Raw genomic sequence first — 23,000 nt, forward strand, 5'->3', positions numbered from 1 at the left:
TCTGGGGACTGTATTGCAGTGTTACTCCGGACCTGTCGAGGCACCAGAACTTCATTTTCAAAATGCCTATCGTTTGCGCCATCAGAGTCCAAGTCGTGGCATGAGTCTCGTTATACCGTCACTCTGCTACAGTCTGAGGCCGCCACACAGGCGTCATCAGCCACATCCTCTGTGGGTAGCCCTTATCCCTAAGGAGCCAACCCTGCAGCCTCTGTGAATCCTGGTAGATGTCAGGGATCTGAGGCCTGCTAAGGATGTAGGAGTCATGGACAATCCCTGGGAATCGTGCGCAGACCTGCAGGATGCACTTGTGGTGGTCGCCCACCAGCTGAACATTCAACGAGTGAAGCCCTTGCGGTTAATGTAGTTGACTGCTTGTTGCCATGGAGATTTGAGCACCTGTGAGTGCAGTCGATGGTACCCTGCACCTGTGGGAAACCTTTGATTTGCATAAATTGCAGCGCTCCTGCTTCTTGGCTTTCCTGATCCCCGGTGAAAGGCACAAAATTCTGTGCCTTTGCGAAAATGGTATCTGTGACCTCATGGATGCATTTATGGGTGAAGGCTTGTGAGATGATGCACAGGTCACCTGTGGAGCCCCGGAAGGAGCCAGAAGGCGAAAAATTGATTGCTGTGGTCACTTTCATGGCCGCTGGCAGTGAATGCCCTCCATGTCCTGCAAGTGGCAGATGTGACTGAGCAGTTCCCTAGACATGTGCAGTCTTCAGCAGCACTTGTTCTCAGTTATCTGAGGAGGATGACAAGCGCCATCTGTAGACCCTGGGTCTAGCGAGGCACCTACAAGTGATGGCCCACTGGGAATCTTCAGCTGCGTGCGCAGCAGGCCCTGCCGCCCCTTCCTCTTGAGGAAGGTGCCCCTCCCTTTGCCAAGCCAGGCACTTCCGCCGCTCTCTTCTTCTTCTCTGCTCCCTGTAAGCCAATGAGGCATACCGCTAAATCACCAGGCTCCATGATTCTCCTGTTATCTTCCTGCAGGATCAAAGATAGAAACGCATGGGTTAGCATAGGTGTGCTAATAACTTCTCTTGGTTAAGTCTGAAGGCTCCTTCATGCATTTAGGAGAGCGCTGGCCACAACTTGGATGGCCAGTGTTTAATGCTAGTCACACTGATGACAGCTTTGCTCACTGGACTGCATGCTATGCTCTCAATTCAGGAACAGGCATCCTCCTAACCCGCACTGCAAGGCTGCGTTGTTAGCGTGAACCATAATACGTACTGGTTCAAACCTTAATAAAGACATTGCAAGGGGCTGCGAGCACCTCCACCAGTGACTGCACCATGGCCACCTTTCGCAAGGGGATTGTACAACTTGCTCAGTCAACCAATTGCTCTGCATTAAAACACACATTAATTTGCAGTCTGCATCCATGGGGTGAAAAATTCTGGAACATTTGGTGGCACTTGCACGCTTTTGTGTTGCTTGAGTGGCCTAAAATGCTTCAGAGGCCTGACTCCAAGCATGTCAATGGAGCTGCAGCTGAACGGTCTCAGCTGCAGAAGAATGCTCACTTTTGACAAGCTTTTCTAAGTTCAGGGCCACTTCCTTCACCACCCCCTGACCCCCATCCCTCCCCTGGCATGTGCTTGAGTATTTCTTTCAGTCTGTGCTGCCTTACCTCCCCCCACTCCACCCCCGGCCTGATGCACTGAAAGCCAGCCGGGAAGAAGTGACTTGCCTGTGCCCCCCATGAAAGCACAGCTCCTCTTCTTTGATGTCCTGTGGGCAACGTTCGCAAGCACTGTGCAAGGTTGTGTGTGCTCACCTCTGAGTTCCCCTCAAAGTTCAAGTTGTCAGATACAAACTGGTTTCCTGGGAGTGTAAGACTGATTTTTGGCCTTCTCACCATTATGTTCCCTCCCCTCGTCCCACCCTGGTGTCTGGTGCCAAGAGCAGAAAGAGACAATATTATACACAGACGCAAAGGCCTTTAGGAGGCTTTTATCAGACAGGACATTGAGACTTTTTACAACTAGCTGGAGAACTGGAGAACACCTGCAGTCAGAAAAACACATTATTTGATCCTACAAGAATTTGCAAATATAGAACTCTTAGGAGTAAGATAGACAATGGTTATGTTATTCTAAAAGCAAAGAGTTTATTTAAATTAGACTCTTGGTTAAATATCTTAATCTGACTTAAACAGCTAAAAAGAATTGAGGTCTTATCTCCTCTTAGTTGAGACAAAGACAGAAACTATACTTTATATTTTGATTGAGAGCATAAACTTAGTTTTTTATTTGTTTGAATATTCTACATCTATTTTAGGTGGATTTGTATCTTTCATTTACCTCTAGTTGGATTTATTTTGCATTTATATTGAACTTATTTTACTCAACTTGCATGTTGTAATATTGCAACCATTGCCATAAAATAATATAAGTCTTAAGCTTATAATAAAATATTATTAAGTAACCATTATAAAAAAAATATAGACTCACTTTGTAAACGGCAGGACCCTAATTTCTTTAGAATTCTTCAATAGAGAATTCTATGTGCTGAAAGAGGTTAACTCAGAAGAGTTATTCTGCTGTAATATACCTGGTAAGTATATTTTATTGTGAGATATCTTTGTTTAGTCTAAATACTTCTGGGAGGGAGGACATTTTATTTTAAGACCAAGTCTGTAAGCTAAGGTAGCTGACTAAGCTCTTAAAATGATTTAAAATTTTTCCTAGTCGAGGATTAAGACTACTGTAGTAATTATAGTTTCGGGAAATGTAGGACTGTGGCGTTAAGAATAATCCTGTGTTGTAAGATCACATGATCTATGTAAACCAATGCATTAACAGTGTGGGGGAATCTCTACAAGAGAGTTCTTCTTTAGTTATGGAGTTTGAGGCAATTGTGTAGTTGCTGCTGCAGAATGGTAAACAAAGTTAAATGTTTTCATTAAGAAAAGTTGTCTGAAGATCAACTCTATAACAAACTGGCAATGAAGATAAATCAGATTAGGTGCTGTACTTTTCCCAGCAATTATGAGGATCTAAGATAATTAAAAAGAAAGGAAAATATACTCACTAGGTATGCTGTCACTTTAAGTTAAAGAAAAAAAATGGGCCCCGATCCAAATGACTGCGAAATCTCCTGGAGCGCTCCTGACATTTAAAAAAATGCCAAAATTGCAAAATGCCTGAGTGACAAGACGAATGACCAAAACATTAAAAAAAGAGAATCTTTACTTTCCTTATGAAATAGGTGGCAGCCCCTTAGGCTCAGGAGGTTAGAGAAGCTGGCACACAGCTTGCAAGTTAAAATAAAAAAGGGGCAATCTGTGCAGAAAGCGGCACTGCAGTTTTAAATATAAACAAAAAAAAGAAACAGCCTCGATTAGACTACAAGGCCACTGGGTCTCCTGAAGTTTGAGATGTCCAACATCAAAAGAACCTGTGGAGTTAAAAAAAAGAAAAAAACCCCGCAAAATCACCCAGAAAAGGGAGAAGAAATCGCTGCTGTGTTTTTTCCCGGACAGGAACAAAGTTTACAAAATTAAAAGAGAAGATCCATGATCGGGGGGGGGGGGGGGATCCTGCCAAAACTCAAAAAGCACAACAAACACAAAAACAGCACTGAAAAGCCGACAGCTGCAGAGACAGCCCCAGTGAGAAAATGTTGACTGCCCTTAAAGCAGCAATACGTTTAATGTGGTGAAACACTGTGTACAATGTCAACAGCTGCAAGAGTTGCCAGTGGCAGCTCTATTACACCCATGGGAGAGGCCTGGTAGACCCTGGGTGAAATTGCACATGGATTATGTTGGTACCTTTCCTTGGAACCATGTTTTTCCTGATTATAGATGGTCTTTCCAAGTAGTTAGATGTTTATGAGTCACCAGTGTCAGGTGCTACTGTAGAAAAACTATACCAGAGCTTTGCCACCCATGGATTACCAGAGGTAATTGTCTCAGATAATGGTACTCCATTTAAGAGCACTGAGTTCCAATAATTTATCAGTGTCAACGGTATCAACCACGTGAAGTCAGCACCGTACCATCCGTCATCAAACAGACTGGCGGAAAGGACAATACAAACTTTTAAGGCGGGAATGAAAAAATTAACAGATGATTCATTGGAGACCAGACTTGCTCATTTTCTATTTCACTACAGAACAAGCCAGAACACATTATGACAGGAGTAATACCTGCAGAATTACTGATGAGGCGCCGTCTTGGGACAAGACTAAGCCTGATACTTCCCAATTTGGAGGGGAAGGTGGAAAAAAGTCAAGGGAACCAGAAAGTGACTCATGTCGTGAGCGACAATTTGCTGTTGGAGAATCAGTATATGTTAGGAATTTCGGTGGAGCACAGAAGTGGTTACCTGGTAAAGTGAGTTCTGTGACCGGACATTGTCATACCATGTGGAAGTAGAGGATTGGATCACCCATAAACATGTGGATCATTTAAGAAAAAGGGAGATACCCCAACAAAATGATGTTCTACCTCTAACCATTGCTGAACCAGTGGTTCTTGTTGAAGTAGCTCAACTAAGGACAGACATGCCCGATATCTCTGTTGGAGTGGAAGACACTGAACTGCCTGTGCCTAATGAGGTACCTAATGTTAATGCGGTTCCAGAGAATGTGCTTCCTACAAAAGAATCTGAAGTCATGGAGCTGCGACGATTAGGAAACCACCTGAAAGACTGAACTTGTAATTTCATGATCTGTGTAAATATTGTAATATTGTAAATACAAAATGTACAGCAAAGTTAAAGGGAGAGGAATGTAGTAATTATAATTTTGGGAAATATAGGGCTGTAGCTTTAAGAATAATCCTGTGTTGTAAGATCACATGATCTGTGTAAACCAATGTGTTAATAGCACGAGGGAACCTCTACAAGAGAGTTCTTCTTTAGGTAGTTTGGTGCACATGTGTAGTTGCTGCTGCTGTCTTGTAAACAAAGTTGAATGTTTCCACTAAGAAAAGTTATCTGAAGATCAACTCTATAACAACTACAATAGGTTCAACTAAATAATTTTACTTTGCCAGAGATAAAGATGGTAGAACCCTGACATGTGCATACTAGTGCAGGTACCCACCTAAAATATTGCAATGAGGTGACCCCTGGATGCCCCAGCATGGTCAGGAATTGGAGGTTAGTGGTTTATTCGGATTCCCACTTGGCTGTACCAATGGTGTGGGGATGAGGAATCTTGGATTTTTAGAGTCCCCCAAGGAAGCAAGCGTTACCTGAAAAGTCATTATACCTCATTGCCTCAACAAGGCAAGTAACTCCAGCTTCAGAAAAGAGTTTCCTGCGATAAAATTGTGACAATTCCATTGTTTACAGCAGACAGTTATGCACCCTCTCTAGGAACATTAGTCAATTTAGTACCTGTTTGCTTATAATTGTACTCTGGGTCATTTTACTTTGCAAACTAAGTTCAGACTGCTCAATCTTATTTAAAGTAGGACTTTTGTAGTTCTGGGAAGAGGCCTTTAATCCATTACTCTGGAATGGAATCAACTTCAGGTCCTAAAGGTTACAGTATAGTTACGTTAACTCCCAATATCACCTTGTTGCTTTCAGATTTCCACAAATATTACAATTAATTTGCTTAGTATTGATGTTTTCAGGCTAAATGGGACAGCAAACATTAACTTTTTAAGTTATTTTGAATAGTATTGGGCATAAACAACAAAAATTACAAATAAAATGTATTTGCGCAGCAAGTCGCAAAAATGCTTTTGTTATGGACCTTAATTCTGACCCTATTAGAACAGCCTGGCTGGCAGCCCTCTGCTTCCCTTTAGATTATTGCTGCACCTGCCAACTTAGCAATTCAAATTTCTTTTTGAAATTTTAAATATGAGCAGTCTTCATTATTTCATGACTGGTACCATTAGAAATTGACAGAGAATAAATGTCTGGAGACACAAGGCCCCAGCTTTCTGGTTCAATTCACATCAATTATCTGTTCCGGTTTTTCCAGTAGGCTGACTGTCCATCCAGCAGGAGCCTTGCTGATTGACAGTGAGCTAAGGTTCACTGCTAAGCTTCCTTCTTCTTTTCTCAGCAATCAGACTGCTACTGCTGGGATCTCACCCATCATTCTGGGATGAGTTTTCCCCACAGGATGCTGAGTGCTGCCACAGGGAGTGGTGGTTTCTCCTGGGGCTGAGTCTGGGCGCACTGATCGACAGAGTGATGTGAGGAAATTCAGAGGGACTCCTCCACAGGCAAGCATTCTGACCCACATAATCATCTGGCATTCACTGTCCAATAACAATCCGTGCATCCAGGGCACAGACCCAGGGAAATCTCCTCAAAGAGGTGAGCAAACTGGAGACGCTGAACGCTTAAAGCAATTCCATATTATTCTTATTATATTCATTAAAAAGATTCTATTTTTTAAGACATCTAATAGAAAACTGAATCAGGGTGAAATAAGTTGCAGGTCAGGCAGAACTAGACATATTTTTCCATTTGCTGACTCTTCTCTGGTAAACAGATTTAGAATGGGAAGGATTCCAAGAAGCCAGATGAATGATCGGAGCCTGCTGTAAATAATGACTGTAGGAATGGATACAGGTTTCTACTGCTTCTCATCAAATATGTTACCAGTACTAACATGGGCCTTCAAGTTATTTTGTGTTATGACAAGGAGCTGGCTGATAAGATAGGGACATTCACAAGGCAGCCAACACCACAAAGGTTTGAAGAACATTTCTAAGGGAATATTCCAGGAAGGACTCTGAAAAGTCTGAGTTATGAACCTTACCATATATCCAGGTGCCTTGGCTCAGAGCTAACACTTTTGTCTCTGATCCAGAAGTTTATGGGTTGAAACCCTAGAGCAGGGAGTAGAGCACAAAACCCGCGCTGCCATTCCAATGTGGTGCTGAGGGAGTGCTGCACTGCAGGAGAGGCAGTACTGAGGGAATGCTGTACTGTCAGAGGGGCCAGTTTTAGAATGTGACATTAAACCAAGGCTCCATCTGCTCTCTCGTGTGAATGTAAAAGATCACAGTGTTCTTTTCGAAGAAGAGCGTGGGAGCTTTCCCTGGTACTCTGGCCAATATTTATCCTTCAACCAACATCACAGCTTACCTGATTTGTGAAAAGCTTGCTGTGTGCAAATTGGCTGTGATATTTCCTTCATTACAGCAGTGACTACATGCAAATTCACTGTAAAATGTTTTGAATGTCCTGAAGTTGTGGACGGTACTATATAAATGCAGGTTTTCCTTTCTTTCATTTTAACAGATACTATGATTATGTAGGAGATCTTGATGTGCAGTGGGTTGCATTCCTACCTCTGAATGATAGAATAGCCTTGAAGAGCGGAATGGCCTACTCCCTTTCCTTAGTTGTTGCTGCCCATGGAACCACAATCCTTCAGAACTAGGGGCGGAATCATCCCAGATTTGCACTAAGTGCGGTAGCAGGTGGGAAAAGGACAATTTATCTGCCAGCCGCAATGCTGGATTTTCACACCTTATCCCCCATTTCCAGCGCGTCCCATCTCATTAATAATGCATTCATGGAAAATATGCCGGATCGCTGGCAGGTGAGCTCGAATTTGCCAGCCATGCCGTGACTTCAGCACTTCCTCGTTCCAGGTGCCTTATGTAAAGCTTATCAGAGTGCTGCCTACTTCATACCTACAGACCAGGACTGCTCCAGGTGACAGGTGACAGAAAGCAAAGGTGAATGCAACCCTCAAATTTAGTGATACCTCTCTGGGGTGCTTGCTGGACGCAGTGGCATGCTGCTACATCCTCTACCCCTGTTCTGGCTGCAGGAGGTCCAACAGACTTACCAGTCTCGCTGTCCTGAGTATTTTCAATGCTGCCTGCTGGGGTTCTCTTTCAGTTTTCCATCTGAGCTGCATCTCCGCCCACCCACTGATCACACTCCCATGCTGCACCTGTTCCCACCCAACAAGAGGATCTGCTCACTTTCAATTTGAGAAACATGGTCGTGGTCAAGTTTCTCAGAAGCTGCCCCTTCCTTTACCCTCCTGCAGTCACATATGTCCTATCCCCCATCACAGTCAACCCCCGGCATCATCTTTGATCTCCCCACCATTACCCTACAGGTAACGAACTCTTCTCCTTTATGAACGTCCAGTTGAACGTTCCTTACCTTTGTGAAAATCCCACCCTCATCCACATTGACCTCCCTGACCTCCTCCCTCCCTTCTTCAGGGATTGTGTTTGTTATCGTGTCCCCACCAACCACAATCACCGCCCCTTCTACTAATACAGATGCACCGTCCCACCTGACCAGCTCCCTCTGCCCCCTCTCAGACTCACCATCCCCTCCTACCACGCCCACCTTGATTTCGCTCCCCAGGAGCAGTCATTGGCTCCACAGACCCCTCCCTCTCAATTCCAACATTCCAACCCCTCCCTTACTCCTTCCTCTCCTCATACTCATTCCTCCACCCTTACCCCTTCCTACCCCCCTTCCCTTCCCCCTCCAAACTCCCTCCTAATCCCAGACACCTTCCCGCCTCTGAACTCCCTTCTTCCTCCAGAATCCTTCCCCCCGAATTCTATCCCTTACATCTTCCTCCCCCTTACACTTACCTCCCTACTTGCAGCATTCTCCCCGTTACACCCTCCTCCCCATACTCGCTCTTCCACTTGTTACGCTCTCCTCCCCCGTACTTCCTCCTCCCTCCAGACACCCTCCTGCCCCCTGCCAACCTCACCCACTGACATCTTGGCTCCCCACAAACTCACCCCCCTGACACATTCGCCCCCGCGCACCCCCCAACCTCGCCCCCCCCCCACTGACACCTTTGCCTCCCCGGCCCTCCCAACCTCACCCCTCCCCCCGGCACACCTTCCTCTCCCACTCATACCTAGACCTTCCTCTCCCTCCTCCCTTTGCTGATCATCTGTGCCAGCCCATGGCAAACTCCGTGAAGTTTCGAAGCAGGCCTGAAGCATCAGTGGAGACCATGGAAGACGGTGCGCACCCATGGCGAAGTCCGCGAATGTCCGAACCCTCAGCGAAGTCGAAGCTGCTACGTGAGCTGCTTCGCAGTGGAGCTGTGTGCATGAGGATCCGCCCAGCATGTGGTTTACATTTTCTTCCAGGATCTGGTAGCTGTAGGGCTCCAGCATCATCATCTCCTTAATCTGAGCAAGGCCCTAACGGTAGATCTTGGCTTCTGCACATCATGCTTTTCCAGATGTGTTCTGGGCCGATGCGTTTCCCCGCCAATGTAACAGTAAGTTGGACATGGCGGGACAATTCTGGCTGGGCCTTACTTTGCATCCCATTAGCGGGATGCAAACTGGGTTCACGCCAGCCTCCATTGGGATTCACAGCCCAGGGCATGATTGGATGATCCCACTGTAATTTCATGCTGCTGTGAATTACTGCCCCTCCCGCCGAATTCTCCCTCATGCCCACCATGATGCTCACCACCAATGGGATTGGCAAATTCTGGGCAAGGATTTAGAAGAAGACAATAAGAGTTGGACGGGAGGAAATTTAAAAAAAAAGAATATGGGCAGCCAATAATTGGTGTTTAGTCAACAGCCATTTAAACAACATTATTTATACAAACAATTCACTAGTGACTGATTAATAATAAAGATGGGCTTGGCTTCAAACACATTGGCCAGAATTTTCCAGTTCCATTGGTGTTGGGCATCATGGTGAATGGGGGGAAAATATGGCATATGAAGGCCAAAACTTGATTTCATGTTGTTGTGAAATCAGTTTGCGATCGTCCATTTCACCCATCAATGGTGCTGCTGCACATCAGAAATATCATTTTAATACATTTGCAACCAATTATAAGCTCTGCTTGCCGAAATCATCCCCCTTACACTGGATCATCCGGGCATGTTGGCATGTTTCAAAACTGTATATAAGCAATGTGCAACTGGCGAGCTGCACTTTGCTTGGGGCTTCAAAGTTTGTTTGCCTACCATGCTTTGGGCAGCACTCGCGGTCATCAGCACCAGACTTCACAGACAGCACCACATCACCTTTAGGGAGCTCACGGATAGGTCTCCACCTTAAAGACCAGCCATAGTGCAGGGCTGGATTTTGGCTGCTGGGTGAAGGGGAAGAAGTGGCCTCATGAAAGGGAAGAGGCTGCAGGGCGAGGGCTGTAGTGGCAGGTGGTGTGTCCCAGGGTGTGTGTGTGTGGGGGCACATGTTGATCTGTGCAAGTAGCCTCAAGATGATGAGGGCTGAGGAGGCAGTCACCAGAGGAGATGATGCCAGATGGTGATGTGGGTGTGTGTGTGAGAGAGTGAGTGGTGATGTCTCTTGAGCTGGCAGTGAATGAGATGCCAATGAATGTGTGATAGGCTTGAGTGTGAGAGTTTAGAGTGATAAGATGGTTGCCATAACAAAAACAGAATTACCTGGAAAAACTCAGCAGGTCTGGCAGCATCGGTGGATAAGAAAAGAGTTGACATTTCGAGTCCTCATGACCCTTCGACAGAACTAAGTAGAAATAGTAGAAATATTTCTACTTAGTTCTGTCGAAGGGTCATGAGGACTCGAAACGTCAACTCTTTTCTTCTCCGCTGATGCTGCCAGACCTGCTGAGTTTTTCCAGGTAATTCTGTTTTTGTTTTGGATTTCCAGCATCTGCAGTTTTTTGTTTTTATAGATGGTTGCCATACCTTGGTGGCATGGATGAGATCATTCAACCTCTTTCTGCACTGGATGGCCAACCTCTTGTGTGCAGCATTGGCACTGACCGCATCCCAAGCTGGAGTGGTTAGACTGATGGGCTTCCTGTGGCCAGAGCAGGGGTAGAGGACATCACGGCGGGAGTCCATGGTGTCCAGAAGGCACTCTGGGGATGTGTCATTGAATCATGGGCTGGAATCTTCTTAGCTTTTGGGGCCATGTCTTCACTGGAGCAGTCCTGGGCTGCAAGCATTGAGAAGTTTGTGCGTGGCTACGTGAGGAAGTGGCGAGGCAAATGCATGGTGGAAAAATCGGAGGCCGCTCATCAGTTTGACACCATGTTTCCTGTGGCTGCATAATTAATGAGGGGGGATTGGGACAATATGGTGTGAAAACCCGCCATTATTGACAGCGGATTAGACGACTTTTCCCCGCCCGCTACCACACTTCGTGCAAACTTGGAACGATTCCGTCCATTGAGTTACTGTTATTTAAAAAATCTATAAGACACATAACCATATCAGCTTTTACAGATATTTATGTTATCTAGCCTTGCCCTCTGTAACTCAACAGATTTGGTTCTGAAAAGACTTTAACCAACTAAAGCAAAAGCAGAACTTGGATAGTAAATTTGAAAAGAAGTTAATTTTAAAAGGTAAAGGGTACACTTATCAAATACCTGAACGACTTTCACAACTTCAGTTGGGTGATCAAGCCAGGTAGAAGTGTGAATCTTCCTCGGGTTGCTAAACTGCCAGTGATTTCCCAAAACCCTGCCCCAGGGAGTTTACCTGCATGACTATTGTCGAATTTGCAAGAAGTGAGATGGCTCCCAAAACCCACTTTTAACCCTTGAATTAGCATTACTTCATCTCAAATCAGGACTGCTGTAATGAGCCAATTGGTCATTTGTTGTTACTAGGTTAATTTTCCATGGAGCAAAACAATGAGAAGGTTTATAATCTTTCTTTATCTGAACTTGGATAAGTCTTTATTCATTCTCTTGCAACTACCCCAGATGGTCAACGACAAATGAGGCTCATATTCCCTTCGGTATCTGAATGCTTTCCATTCACACGGACAAAGTTTACAGCAACAAATTAATATTTTAAACTTTAAACATGAGAATATTATGCAACCTTAATAACTACTTGATTAATTATTTATTCGCAAGTATATATTGAGGCTCACTACTTATTTGATCATCTGTTTCTGGCTTGTTACTAATTATACTGTAGTTCTTGATTAATACATGTGAGTGATCATAAAGTACAGAATTCAAAATGACTTGTAGCCCAATGTTAGTACAAAATGGCAACTTGACCGTGTGAGCTTACTACAGTGAATATAATGTGAAAACTCCATAGAGATGGCCAAGTCATGCTAAAACCTACTGCCCAGTCCTATGTACAACCATTTGCCAATATCGTCTTGAATTTATGTTCAAAGATTGATATTTAATCTTGCTATAATTATTACACAAAATGCTTCTTACTCTTTCAAAAGTGAACAAACTTTGGATCTGTGACAATCAGAGATAGGAGAGTAAGCAGAAGTTGAATCAGATCATGATGATCTTAATCATATTTGAATGTATAGTTGACAGACAGGACAGTATCTCTATTCACTTAATGAAGAATAGAAATGTGTTTCCTTGCTGCAGTACTGTATGGGTCCACAGCCTGTGGGCGCCCTTCAATACTGAAAGGGCTGGTTGTTTTGTGAAAGTCTGGACAGTGAGTGCAGGCAGATTATTTGCTACCAATGGCATCATAAGTGAAATCAGGTTATCCTGATCTGACATGTGCACATTTCTGATTTCCAATAGAAGTCAGTGGATCAATATGTTAGTGAGTGAAAAACTGCAGCTGATGTACTTTCCACCTTGTTCTGACACCTTAATCAGCAGTTCAGATTCAGGAGAGACTGTTGGTTGGTATGGATAGAGGATTGGTTAATAGACAGGAAGCAGAAAGTAAGGATAATTGGGACACTTTTAAATTGGCAGGCTGTAACTTGTGGAGTACCATAAGGATCAGTGTTGGGCCCTCAACTATTTGGAATCTACAGTATATTAATGACTTAGATGAAGAGACTGACAATAATGTATCTATGTTTGTTAATGCTACAAAGCTGTGGGGAAAAATAAGCTGTGAGTAGGACACTGAGGCTACAAAGAGATATAGACAGACCAAGTGAGTGGGCAACATGATGGCAGATGGAGTATAATATGGGAAAGTGGAGATTGTTATTCACTTTGGTTGTAAGAATATAAGAGCTGCTGCATTGCATGGAATAGTGCTGTGGGAAGGGGCAAAGTGTTGGGGGTGAACGAGACTCCAACCTGAGCATTGCAGAGGAAACAGTCCCATTGGAATGCTGAAAATGGAGTGGATGAGCAGATGAGTTTGGTGATGGCATCACGCTGGTGGTGGTGTAAATGGCGGAGGATGATCTACCGAACATGGATGCTGGTGGGATGGATGGTGAGGACAAGGGGAACCCCATCATGGTTCTGGGAGGGAGGGAAATGGGTGAGAGCAGATATTTGGGTAATGGGCTGGACATGATCAAGAGCCTTGCCAACCACAGTGGGGGCAGGGGGAGTCCTTGGTTGAGCAAATAAAGGAAGGCATATCAGAAGCTCATGTGAAAGATTGCATCATCAGAGAAGATGTAACGGAGGCAGAGAAACTGGGAGAATGGAAAGGAGTCATTACATGAAGCTGCGTGTGAGGAAGTGTAGCTGAGGTTGCTCTGCAGCCATGCCATGCCCTTTTATCTCCTCTCTCCTTACTGCCCAAGGCCCCAAACACTCTTTCCAGGTGAAACAGTGATTTACATGTAATTTTTTCAATTTAGCATTCCGCCTACAATGTGGTCTGCTCTACACTGGGGAGACAAATGCAAATTGGGTAACCACTTTGAGGAACACCTCTGTTCAGTCCGCAAGCATGGCCCTGAGCCTCTGGTGGCCTGTCAGTTTAATTTTCCACCTTGCTCAGATGCTGACCTCACCTCATGCAGTGTTCTACTAAAGCTCAATGTAAGCTCAAGGAACAGCATCTCATATTTCTAATTGTCACTTTGCAGCCAACCAGATTTAACATCAGCCCAGATCTTCTAGTCTCTAGATCGCCAAAAGCTGTACTCGAAAAACCCAGCCAGAAATGAGGAGCACTGTCGGGGCATTGCAAAGTTTGAGCAGGGTGGCAATCCGACAATGATTGTCACTTTACGGCAGTCCGGGGCCATTGAGTTCAACAATCTTAGACCATAATCTCTGCCCCATTTTGTTTCCTTTTCTTTGCATCTTTCAGTCTTATTATTGTTTTTCTCTTGTTTTCCTTTTGGATGGCAGTTGTTAATTATTCTGCCATTCACACCTCTTCTAGCCAGCTTATTTTGTTTCTTTACTTGTTCCATTACTACCCCTTTTGGCTCTGTACAACCAACTCTTTTGTCATTTAACCTCCTCTATCTTCTCCCTTATCACAGACTTTCCCTTTTATTCTCTTCCACCATCCAGCATTTCACCTGCTTCAAAACTATTGCATTTCTAACTTATCCCAGTTTTGATGAAAGGTCATCTACCTGAAACGTTAACTCTGTTTCTCTCTGCACAGATGCTGCCTGACCTGCTGAGTTTTTCTAGCATTTTCTGTTTTTATCTCAGATTTCCAGCATCTGCAGTATTTTGCTTTTGTTAAGGAAGGACATGTTGATGAGGTTTGATGATAAAGATTAGGGGAAGGTGAGTTTGGACCATAAACATGCTGGGATGAATAGAAACAAAAACAGAATTACCTGGAAAAACTCAGCAGGTCTGGCAACATCGGCAGAGAAGAAAAGAGTTGACGTTTCGAGTCCTCATGACCCTTCGACAGAACTTGAGTTCGAGTCCAAGAATGAGTTGGATGAATAGCCTCTTTCTGGGCTGTGTGTATTGACACATTAGAAAATCAGCCACCATGGATACAATTTCTTTCCATGCAAAAGGAAATCCTTGCTTATATTTCTAACCTTTCTTTTCTGTAATTAATATCTTAGTGAGGCATTGGACAGTATTTGAGATGTACTGTAGACAATGCAGGACAAATATTTTATAAATGTGGAGTAAATACGATATAATGAAGAACTCTGCTGAGGTAAAATGTTTTAGGATGTTGCTTTTTCTCTGCATGGTTTTGTCTCCAGCAATGAAACGTTGTCTTATTGTAGGCAATCAGACAGATCCAAATCTGCACACTGTTTCATAGATATTACTTGCTGCTGTGTTTAACTGTAGGCATATTGTTTATAGTTTGGCAGTGATATGTCACAGAATATTAGGTATCTGATGTTGAAGTTCTGCTCTCTCTACAGGCATTGCCCTCAGTGCCCTTCCTATGTACTTGGGTGAAATCTCACAGAAGCACATTCGTGGATCCCTAGGGCAGGTTACATCTATTTTCATCTGTGTTGGTGTCTTTGTTGGCCAGGTCTTGGGGCTTCCAGAGATACTCGGCAAGGTTTGTAAACTTGATATCTCAATCACAACATTACAGTGAGTTCTTTTGAAATTTCAATGTACACCAATTCTTTTACACCCTCTGTCTATATTTATATACCCACACCAATTGTTTGCTTTAATAATGTTAGGAAAATGACAACTGAAGAATTCATGTGATGTGAGGAGAATTCTGTTGGTTGCTGTGTGTAAAAATGCTATAAATGTATTTATTGAGAATGTGGAATGTGCTTGTTATGGACAGGGGAGGAGAAATAAACTGAAAGCCCCAATTCCCTTCCCTTAAGGTCTGGAATCAGTGTGGTTGTTTTTGAAAAGTAGATGTGTGTGTTTCTAAACCACCTTTAGTGTGTGGTTAATTTAAAGGGACAGCAGCAGACTTTCATGTGTTTACAAATAAAGAAGATTATTTATTCATAGTCATCCCAAAAAGTTTACACACTATGGCCAGTATTTTCCAGCCCTGCCCAACTGCTGGGATTTGCTGATCCTGCCAAAAGCCAATGGACTTGTGGCTGGCCTGTGGAAGGTCATAGAAAATCCTGATCTATGTCATTCACACACCACACACTCAGGAAAGATACAATTAAAGAAGGCAGTGCACTTCTACAAGTGTTAAACCAAAAGAATAGTTTACAGTTCACCTGATTAACTTGTAGGAGATCAGTTAGTGCATACTTGCTAATGGGGGGGTCCTTTTTCACACTTGAATAGTAGACTAGATGAGTTCAAATCGCTGGAGTGAAATATCAGCATAAAAACAAAAAAAAAACTGCGGATGCTGGAAATCCAAAACAAAAAATAAAAAATACCTGGAAAAACTCAGCAGGTCTGGCAGCATCGGCGGAGAAGAGTACAGTTGACATTTCGAGTCCTCATGACCCTTCAACAGAACTAAGTAAAAATAGGAGAGGGGTGAAATATAAGCTGGTTTAAGGGGTGGGGGGGGTGTTGGAGAGAAGGGGGGTGGGTGGTTGTTGGGACAAGCAAGCAGTGATAGAAGGAGATAACCAAAAGATGTCACAGACAAAAGAACAAAGAGATGTTGAAGGCGGTGATATTATCTAAAAGAATGTGCTAATTAAGAATGGATAGCAGGACAAGCAAGGTAGCTCTAGTGGGGGTGGGGTGAAATAAGACTAAAAGGGCATAAAAGGTATAGATAAATGATCGGTGGAATACATTAAAAATAATGGAAATAGGTGGGAAAAGAAAAATCTATATAAATTATTGGAAAAAACGAGGAGGGGGAAGAAATGGAAAGGGGGTGGGGATGGAGGAGGGTGTTTATGATCTAAAATTGTTGAACTCAATATCCAGTCCAGAAAGCTGTAAAGTGCGATTGGGGCACTTTACAGCCTTCCGGACTGAATGTTGCGTTCAACAATTTTAGATCTTAAACTCCCTCCTCCATCCCCACCCCCTTTCCATTTCTTCCCCCTCCTTGTTTTTCCAATAATTTATATAGATTTTTCTTTTCCCACCTATTTCCATTATTTTTAATGTATTCCACCGATTATTTATCTATACCTTTTATGCCCTTTTAGTCTTATTTCACCCCACCCCCACTAGAGCTACCTTGCTTGTCTTGCTATCCATTCTTAATTAGCACATTCATTTAGATAATATCACCACCTTCAACACCTCTTTGTTCTTTTGTCTGTGACATCTTTTGGTTATCTCCTTCTATCACTGCTTGCTTGTCCCAACAACACCACCCCCCTTCTCTCTACCCTCCCTCCCCCTTAAACCAGCTTATATTTCACCCCTCTCCTATTTTTACGTAGTTCTGTTTAAGGGTCATGAGGACTCAAAATGTCAACTGTACTCTTCTCCGCCGATGCTGCTGGACCTGCTGAGTTTTTCCAGGTATTTTTTTATTTTTTGTTTTGGAATATCAGCGTTATTGTAGGATTTCCTCAAAGAGGTGGCTTCTCAGTGCACCATGAAGTCATTTCCTTGTGGCTTCCTTATCAGGAGGTCTAATTTCTTTACAGATGGCATTTTAGAATCAGGCTGAGAGGCTTTTAAATACTTTACAGCCTCCCAGTTCTTAAAAGACAAAAATGATATTGTTTTTCCTATAGGTGCTGTCTCTTTGGTGTTTTTCTTCAGACTGCCCAGATCTCTTCTGAGTCTTTAGATGCTGCAGTTTGGAAGTGTTGATCCTTTCGACCCAATGGTGGACGATTGGTCTCATTTGCTGAATGCCTCATGTTCTTTTTTCAAGCTAATGACATCGCGGGGGAAGAGAAGAGGCGTGTGATCCTCTTATCCACATGTGGGAGTAAGACTTATGGACTGATCAGATGCTCAATGGCACCCAGTGCCCGGGATTCAAAAAGCTTTGATGAGTTACTGAAGCTTGTGAAGAATCATTACCAACCTAAGCCCTCAGTAATGATGCAACAGTTCAAATTTAACCCAAGAAATAGAGCCCCAGGGAGACAGTTGCTTGTTATGTGGCAAGTCTAAAACAGTTACCAGAATATTATGAGTTTGGTACATCGACAAATGAAATGCTAAGAGATTGTTTGGTGTGTGATATAAATGAAGATTTGATTCAGAAGAGATTACTGTCTGAAACAAATTTGGATTTTCAGAAGGCGCAGGAAATAGCACTGGCTCTAGAAGGTGCAGTGAGGGACTGGGAAGCCATACAGGATGTGCCATCCACCAAAATGGTGCCATCCTCCACATTGGGTCCCAACCAAAAAGGGCGGGAAAATGTACAGCTCTGATGAGAAGTGGGAAGCAGTCACAGCTTTCAGACAAATAGAAAAATATGACTTGGCAGCAAAAACATGGAATAATGGTAACAGAGATGGAAGCAGACAACCTTATAATGAATCAAAGTTTAAAAAAAATCAAATGTTTTTACTGTCATCGAAACGGACACCTCATGAGATATTGCAAGGATAGAATCAGACAGACTTTCAATCAGAAGAAAAAGCCCCGTGAGATTCATAATATAGAAGAGCCTGAAGTAACAGATCCAGATATTTATTCATTGTATAATTTAAAGGTAGGAAGAACAGAATCTATCTATGGAACTGTGAGAGTGAATAATAGGCCTATCAGAATGGAGGTGGATACAGGAGCTTCATCTATGGTGATAGGTGAACATACTTTGAAATACCTGAATCATGGGGAACGTAAATTAAATTTGGAAGAAATGGATGCCAAATTGAAAACTTACACAGGAGAAGACATCAAAATCAAAGGCATAAGTAGGATTACTGCACAGTATGGAAGTCAATCAATAAAATTACCCTTGATGGTGGTAGCAGGTGAGGGTCCAAGTCTCATTGGGAAAAATTGGCTGAAAGAAATTAAATTGAATTGGACTGAGACCTTCCAGCTAAGAGAGTCACTGAGTTATCTGAGTTACCACAAAAATACATCTCAGTTTTCCAAGATGAACTCGGAAAGACCCAAAGGCTAAAATGCAAAAATTCATGTTGATCCAGACTGTACCCACCGATTTATGAAGGTTAGACCAGTACTAATGCAATGTGGGAAAAGATGTCAAATTGGATAGATTAGAGAAACTGGGAGTGGTACGACCTGTGCTGTTTTCAGAATGGGCAGCATCAATAGTCCCCGTACTTAAGCCTGACCAAAGTGTTCGAATTTGTGGAGACTACAAATTGACTGTCAATAAAACGGCTACTTTGGTCAGACAGTCTATACCAAAAGTTGAAGACCTGTATGCTAAGTTGGCAGGTGGAGCCGCCTACATGAAACTTGATATGAGCCAAGCTTATCAACATTTGGAGTTAGAGAAGGCCTCAGAGAAGTTTGCCACAATTAATACACACAAAGGGGTGTACCAATATATCCATTTGCCTCTTGGTGTATCCTTTGCATGCGCCATATTCCAGAGAATAATGGAAGGTTTACTGTAGGGATTGCCTTATGTTGCAGTTTATTTAGATGATATTCTAATGACAGGACTCACTGAAAAGGAGCATTTGGCAAACCTGGAAGAAGTTTTGAAGTGTTTTTCACAGGTGGGAGTGCATTTAAAAAAAGAAAAGTGCACGTTCCAAGTGAAAGAAGTAGTCTGTTTAGGTCACAGGGTAGATGCACAGAGCCTCCACCCGGTTGAAGAAAAAGCGAACCACTAGAGAATCACTAGCAGCAAAGAACACCTCCGAGCTCAAATCATTCTTGGGGATAATTAGTTACTATGGATGCTTTTTGCCTAATTTGTTGACAGAACTGGCACCCCTGAATTACCTACTCAAGAAAATCCAACGTTGGTCTTGGCAAACACCACAGAAAGAAGCTTTCACCAAAGTGAAACAGCTGTTGCATTCATCCACCCTATTAGTACATTTTGACCAAAGAAAAGAGTTAGTTTTGACATGTGACACAAATCCTTATGGAGTGGGAGCAATGCTCTTCCATCGAATGGACGATGGCTCAGAATGACCTATTAAATATGTATTAAGAACACTCAACAAAGCGGAAAAGGGATGTTCACAGATAGAAAAAGGCCTGTCAATCATCTTTGGTGTCAAGAAATTTCACCAGTATGTACATGGTCATCATTTTACTATTGTTTCGGACCATAAGCCTTTGCTAGGATTGCTCAGCGAGGACAACGATATACCACGCATAGCCTCAGTAAGAATACAGAGAAGGGCATTGATTTTGACAACATATGTGTATACTTTCATCCTCAGGCGTGGAAATCAGATTGTAAACACTGATACACTTAATCATTTGCCTTTGAAAGAAAACGATGAAGATGTTCCAGTTCCTCAAGAACTTGCTTTATTATTGAACTTCTCGGATTCATCACTGGTATGTGCTCGACAGATCAGAGATTGGACAAGTCGAGACCCTGTCTTATCCAAAGTACGAGAACAAGTTCTTCACATTTGGTCACAAGAACAGGAAGCTGATGAAATGAAACTGTATTTTCACAGAAGGTATGAAATAACCAGCCAGGATGGTATCTTATTGTGGGGAGCTTGAGTGATTGTTCCTCCAAAAGGATGAAAGCCATTGTTAACTGAATTACATAGTGCACATCCAGGTATTTCCCAAATGAAGACAATAGCACGCAACTATCTATGATCACCTGGAATGGATGGAGAAATAGGGAGCTTAGTGAAAAGTTGTATGCAGTTTCAGCAAGGACAAAAGTTACTTTCAACAGCTCTGTTACACCCATGGAAGTGGCCAGGAAGGCCACGGGTAAGATTGCATTTTGACTCCGTGGGATCTTTTCTGGGAACAATGTTTCTCCTTATTGTTGATGCTCACTCAAAATGGATGGACAGATATGAGGTAAAGTCACCAACGTCCTTTGCTACAATTGACAAGCTCCGACAATGTTTCACCATCAATGGACTACCAAAAGTGGTTGTATCAGACACTGGCATGGCAGTTACGAGTGCTGAGTTTCAATGGTTTATTAGTCTCAGCGGTATTACTTATGTAAAAGCTTCACCATACCACCCTTCTTTGAATGGACTGGCAAGCGAGCAATTCAAACGTTCAAAAATGAAGAAATTAACTGGAGAGTCCACAGCAACCAAGCTAGCACATTTTCTTTTCCATTATTGAACCAGCCCTCACATGACAACAGGTGTCACACCTGCGGAATTGTTGATGAATCACCATTTCAGCACGAGATTGAGTTTAGTAACGCCAAATTTAGGGGCGGGGGGAGGTAGAAAGGAGCCAGGGAAGTCATAAAATTGTACATGATTGTCATAGTCATGACAGAAAGTTTGCCGTAGGGGAGACGATATATGCGAAAAATTTTAGTGAAGGACCTAAGTGGTTATCAGGTGAAATAAGTGAAGTCACTGGACCTCTTTCTTACCACATGTGTAACAATGCTGTAAATGTATTTATTAAGAATGTGGAATATACTTGTTATGGACAGGGGAGGAAAGATAAACTAAAAGCCCCAATTCCCTTCCCTTATGGTCTGCAATCAGTGTGGTTGTTTTTGAAAAGTAGATGTGTGTGTTTCTAAACCACCTTTAGTGTGTGTTCAATTTAAAGGGATAGCAGCAGACTATCATGGGTTTACAAATAAAGAAGATTATTTATTCATTCACTCACCCCAAAAAGTTTAAACACTATGGCCAGTATTTTCTGGCCCTGCCCACTGCCAGGATCTTCCTGTCCTGCCAAAAATCCGTGGACTTGTGGCTGGCCTGCTGCATCCCCCTTGGAAAGTCATGGAAAATCCTTGTCTATGTCGTTCACACACCACACTCAGGAAATATATAATTAAATAAGATAGTGCACTTCTACAAGTGTTAAACCAAAAGAATAGTTAACAGTTCATGTGATTAGCTTGTTGTAGGAGATCAGTCAGTGCAGGCTCGGTAATAGGGGTCTTTTTTCACTCTTGAATTGTAGATTAGATGAGTTCAAATCGTTGGAGTGGAATATCAACATTATTGTAGGATTTCCTCGAAGAGGTGGCTTCTCAGTGCACCATGAAGCCACTTCCTTGTGGCTTCCTTATCAGGAGGTCCAATTTCTTTCTAGATGGCATTTTGGAATCAGACTGAGAGGTTTTTAAAGACTTTATAGCCACCCGGTTCATAAACGGCAAAGATGATACTGCTTTTCCTGCAGTTGCTGTCTCTTCCGTGTTTGCCTTCTGACTGCCCAGGTCTCTTCTGAGTCTTTAGATAAAACTCATTATCTCAAGGTGGCTTAGATCACATTACTAATACTGGCATCATCCAATCAAAATGATTTGAAAGTCCAAAGCCATAACTACAATTTAGGGATAGATGATGGTTTTTCACACCAAACTTCTGGATAACTGGTCTCATCAGCTTTCCTTTGTTAACTTACAAACCTGGAGATTCAGAGCCTAGGAGTCCACTGATTCTGTGTGTGGGGTGATCTTCAAACAAGGTGTGTTAACTCCCAAGATGTGTGTTGTCCTGATATGTCCATTGCAGGGTGATTTAATTAGAATTTCCTGGAAGCTTGAGATAGCCTGTTGTGGTAATCTGATGTGTAATATACCTTTAAGAAGAATGTTATAATAGAAGTTCACATGATCTTATTATCCAATGACAGAGTAGCATGGGCTACCTTTCTAGCCTATAGTCAGTAGTAGTGAGTAATCTAGAGTAAGAGTCTGTAATGTAGAGGCAGGGTTTTAGTTGTAAGTACACAAATGTAGCTGCTGAGTTCCTTTGTAAATAAATAGAATGTATTCTACATAAGAACTACCTACTGATCTGCTATGTCCAAGGTACCAATTTGGTCATCCCGAAACAAACATACAACCCGGATCTATTAGACCAACTAAACTAGTGACAAGGATCTGTTGAATAAGCAAAAGTCACCTGATCTCTTGGTGCTATCTTAGCAGTTCATCAGTGTCCATTTTAAATAAAAGACAGTCTCAGAAACTTCTGTATGAACACAGAGTCCATATTTTAAGTTATGAGTAAAGCATGCCTTCACTGGGCATGTCAGTGCTTCTGACTGTTGCATGTAATGACCTGATTAATTCTTCTCCATTCAGTTTATTTTATACAACTCAGCTGGATGATTACTTCACTGTCCAATAAATATTAATAATCAACTTTAGTGGTATTTGGAAAACACAAAAGTGGACAAATCATCATTCTTTTACCCAATTAATTAAAATTCTCCAGACTGTCCTCAAAAAAATGAGTGACATTGCCTCCTCCGCTGATTTTCCCCCTAAACCCATTGCTAAGGTAGCCCATGAGAAGAAGTAATTTTCAAATGAATTAAATCATTGGGCCAGGACTTGCTGTTAGACAGAATTTGTCTAACAGTATCAGCCATTACTTAGACTTGTCCCTGTACCCTTCACATCAAAATGGTTTTGC

General features: G+C 42.7%; 1 protein-coding gene across 1 annotated transcript in view; it reads left to right on the forward strand.

Moving 5' to 3' along the window:
* The window catches only part of slc2a9l2 (solute carrier family 2 member 9, like 2), a 492,038-nt gene that overhangs the window by 152,313 nt on the left and 316,725 nt on the right, over positions 1-23,000 (forward strand). The window contains exon 6 of the mRNA XM_041191251.1: positions 15,000-15,145. Within this exon, the coding sequence (XP_041047185.1) occupies positions 15,000-15,145 (146 nt within the window). The remainder of the gene's footprint in view (positions 1-14,999; positions 15,146-23,000) is intronic.

This window comes from Carcharodon carcharias, chromosome 1 (assembly GCF_017639515.1).
Source record: "Carcharodon carcharias isolate sCarCar2 chromosome 1, sCarCar2.pri, whole genome shotgun sequence".
NCBI classification, from domain to species: Eukaryota; Metazoa; Chordata; class Chondrichthyes; order Lamniformes; family Lamnidae; genus Carcharodon; species Carcharodon carcharias.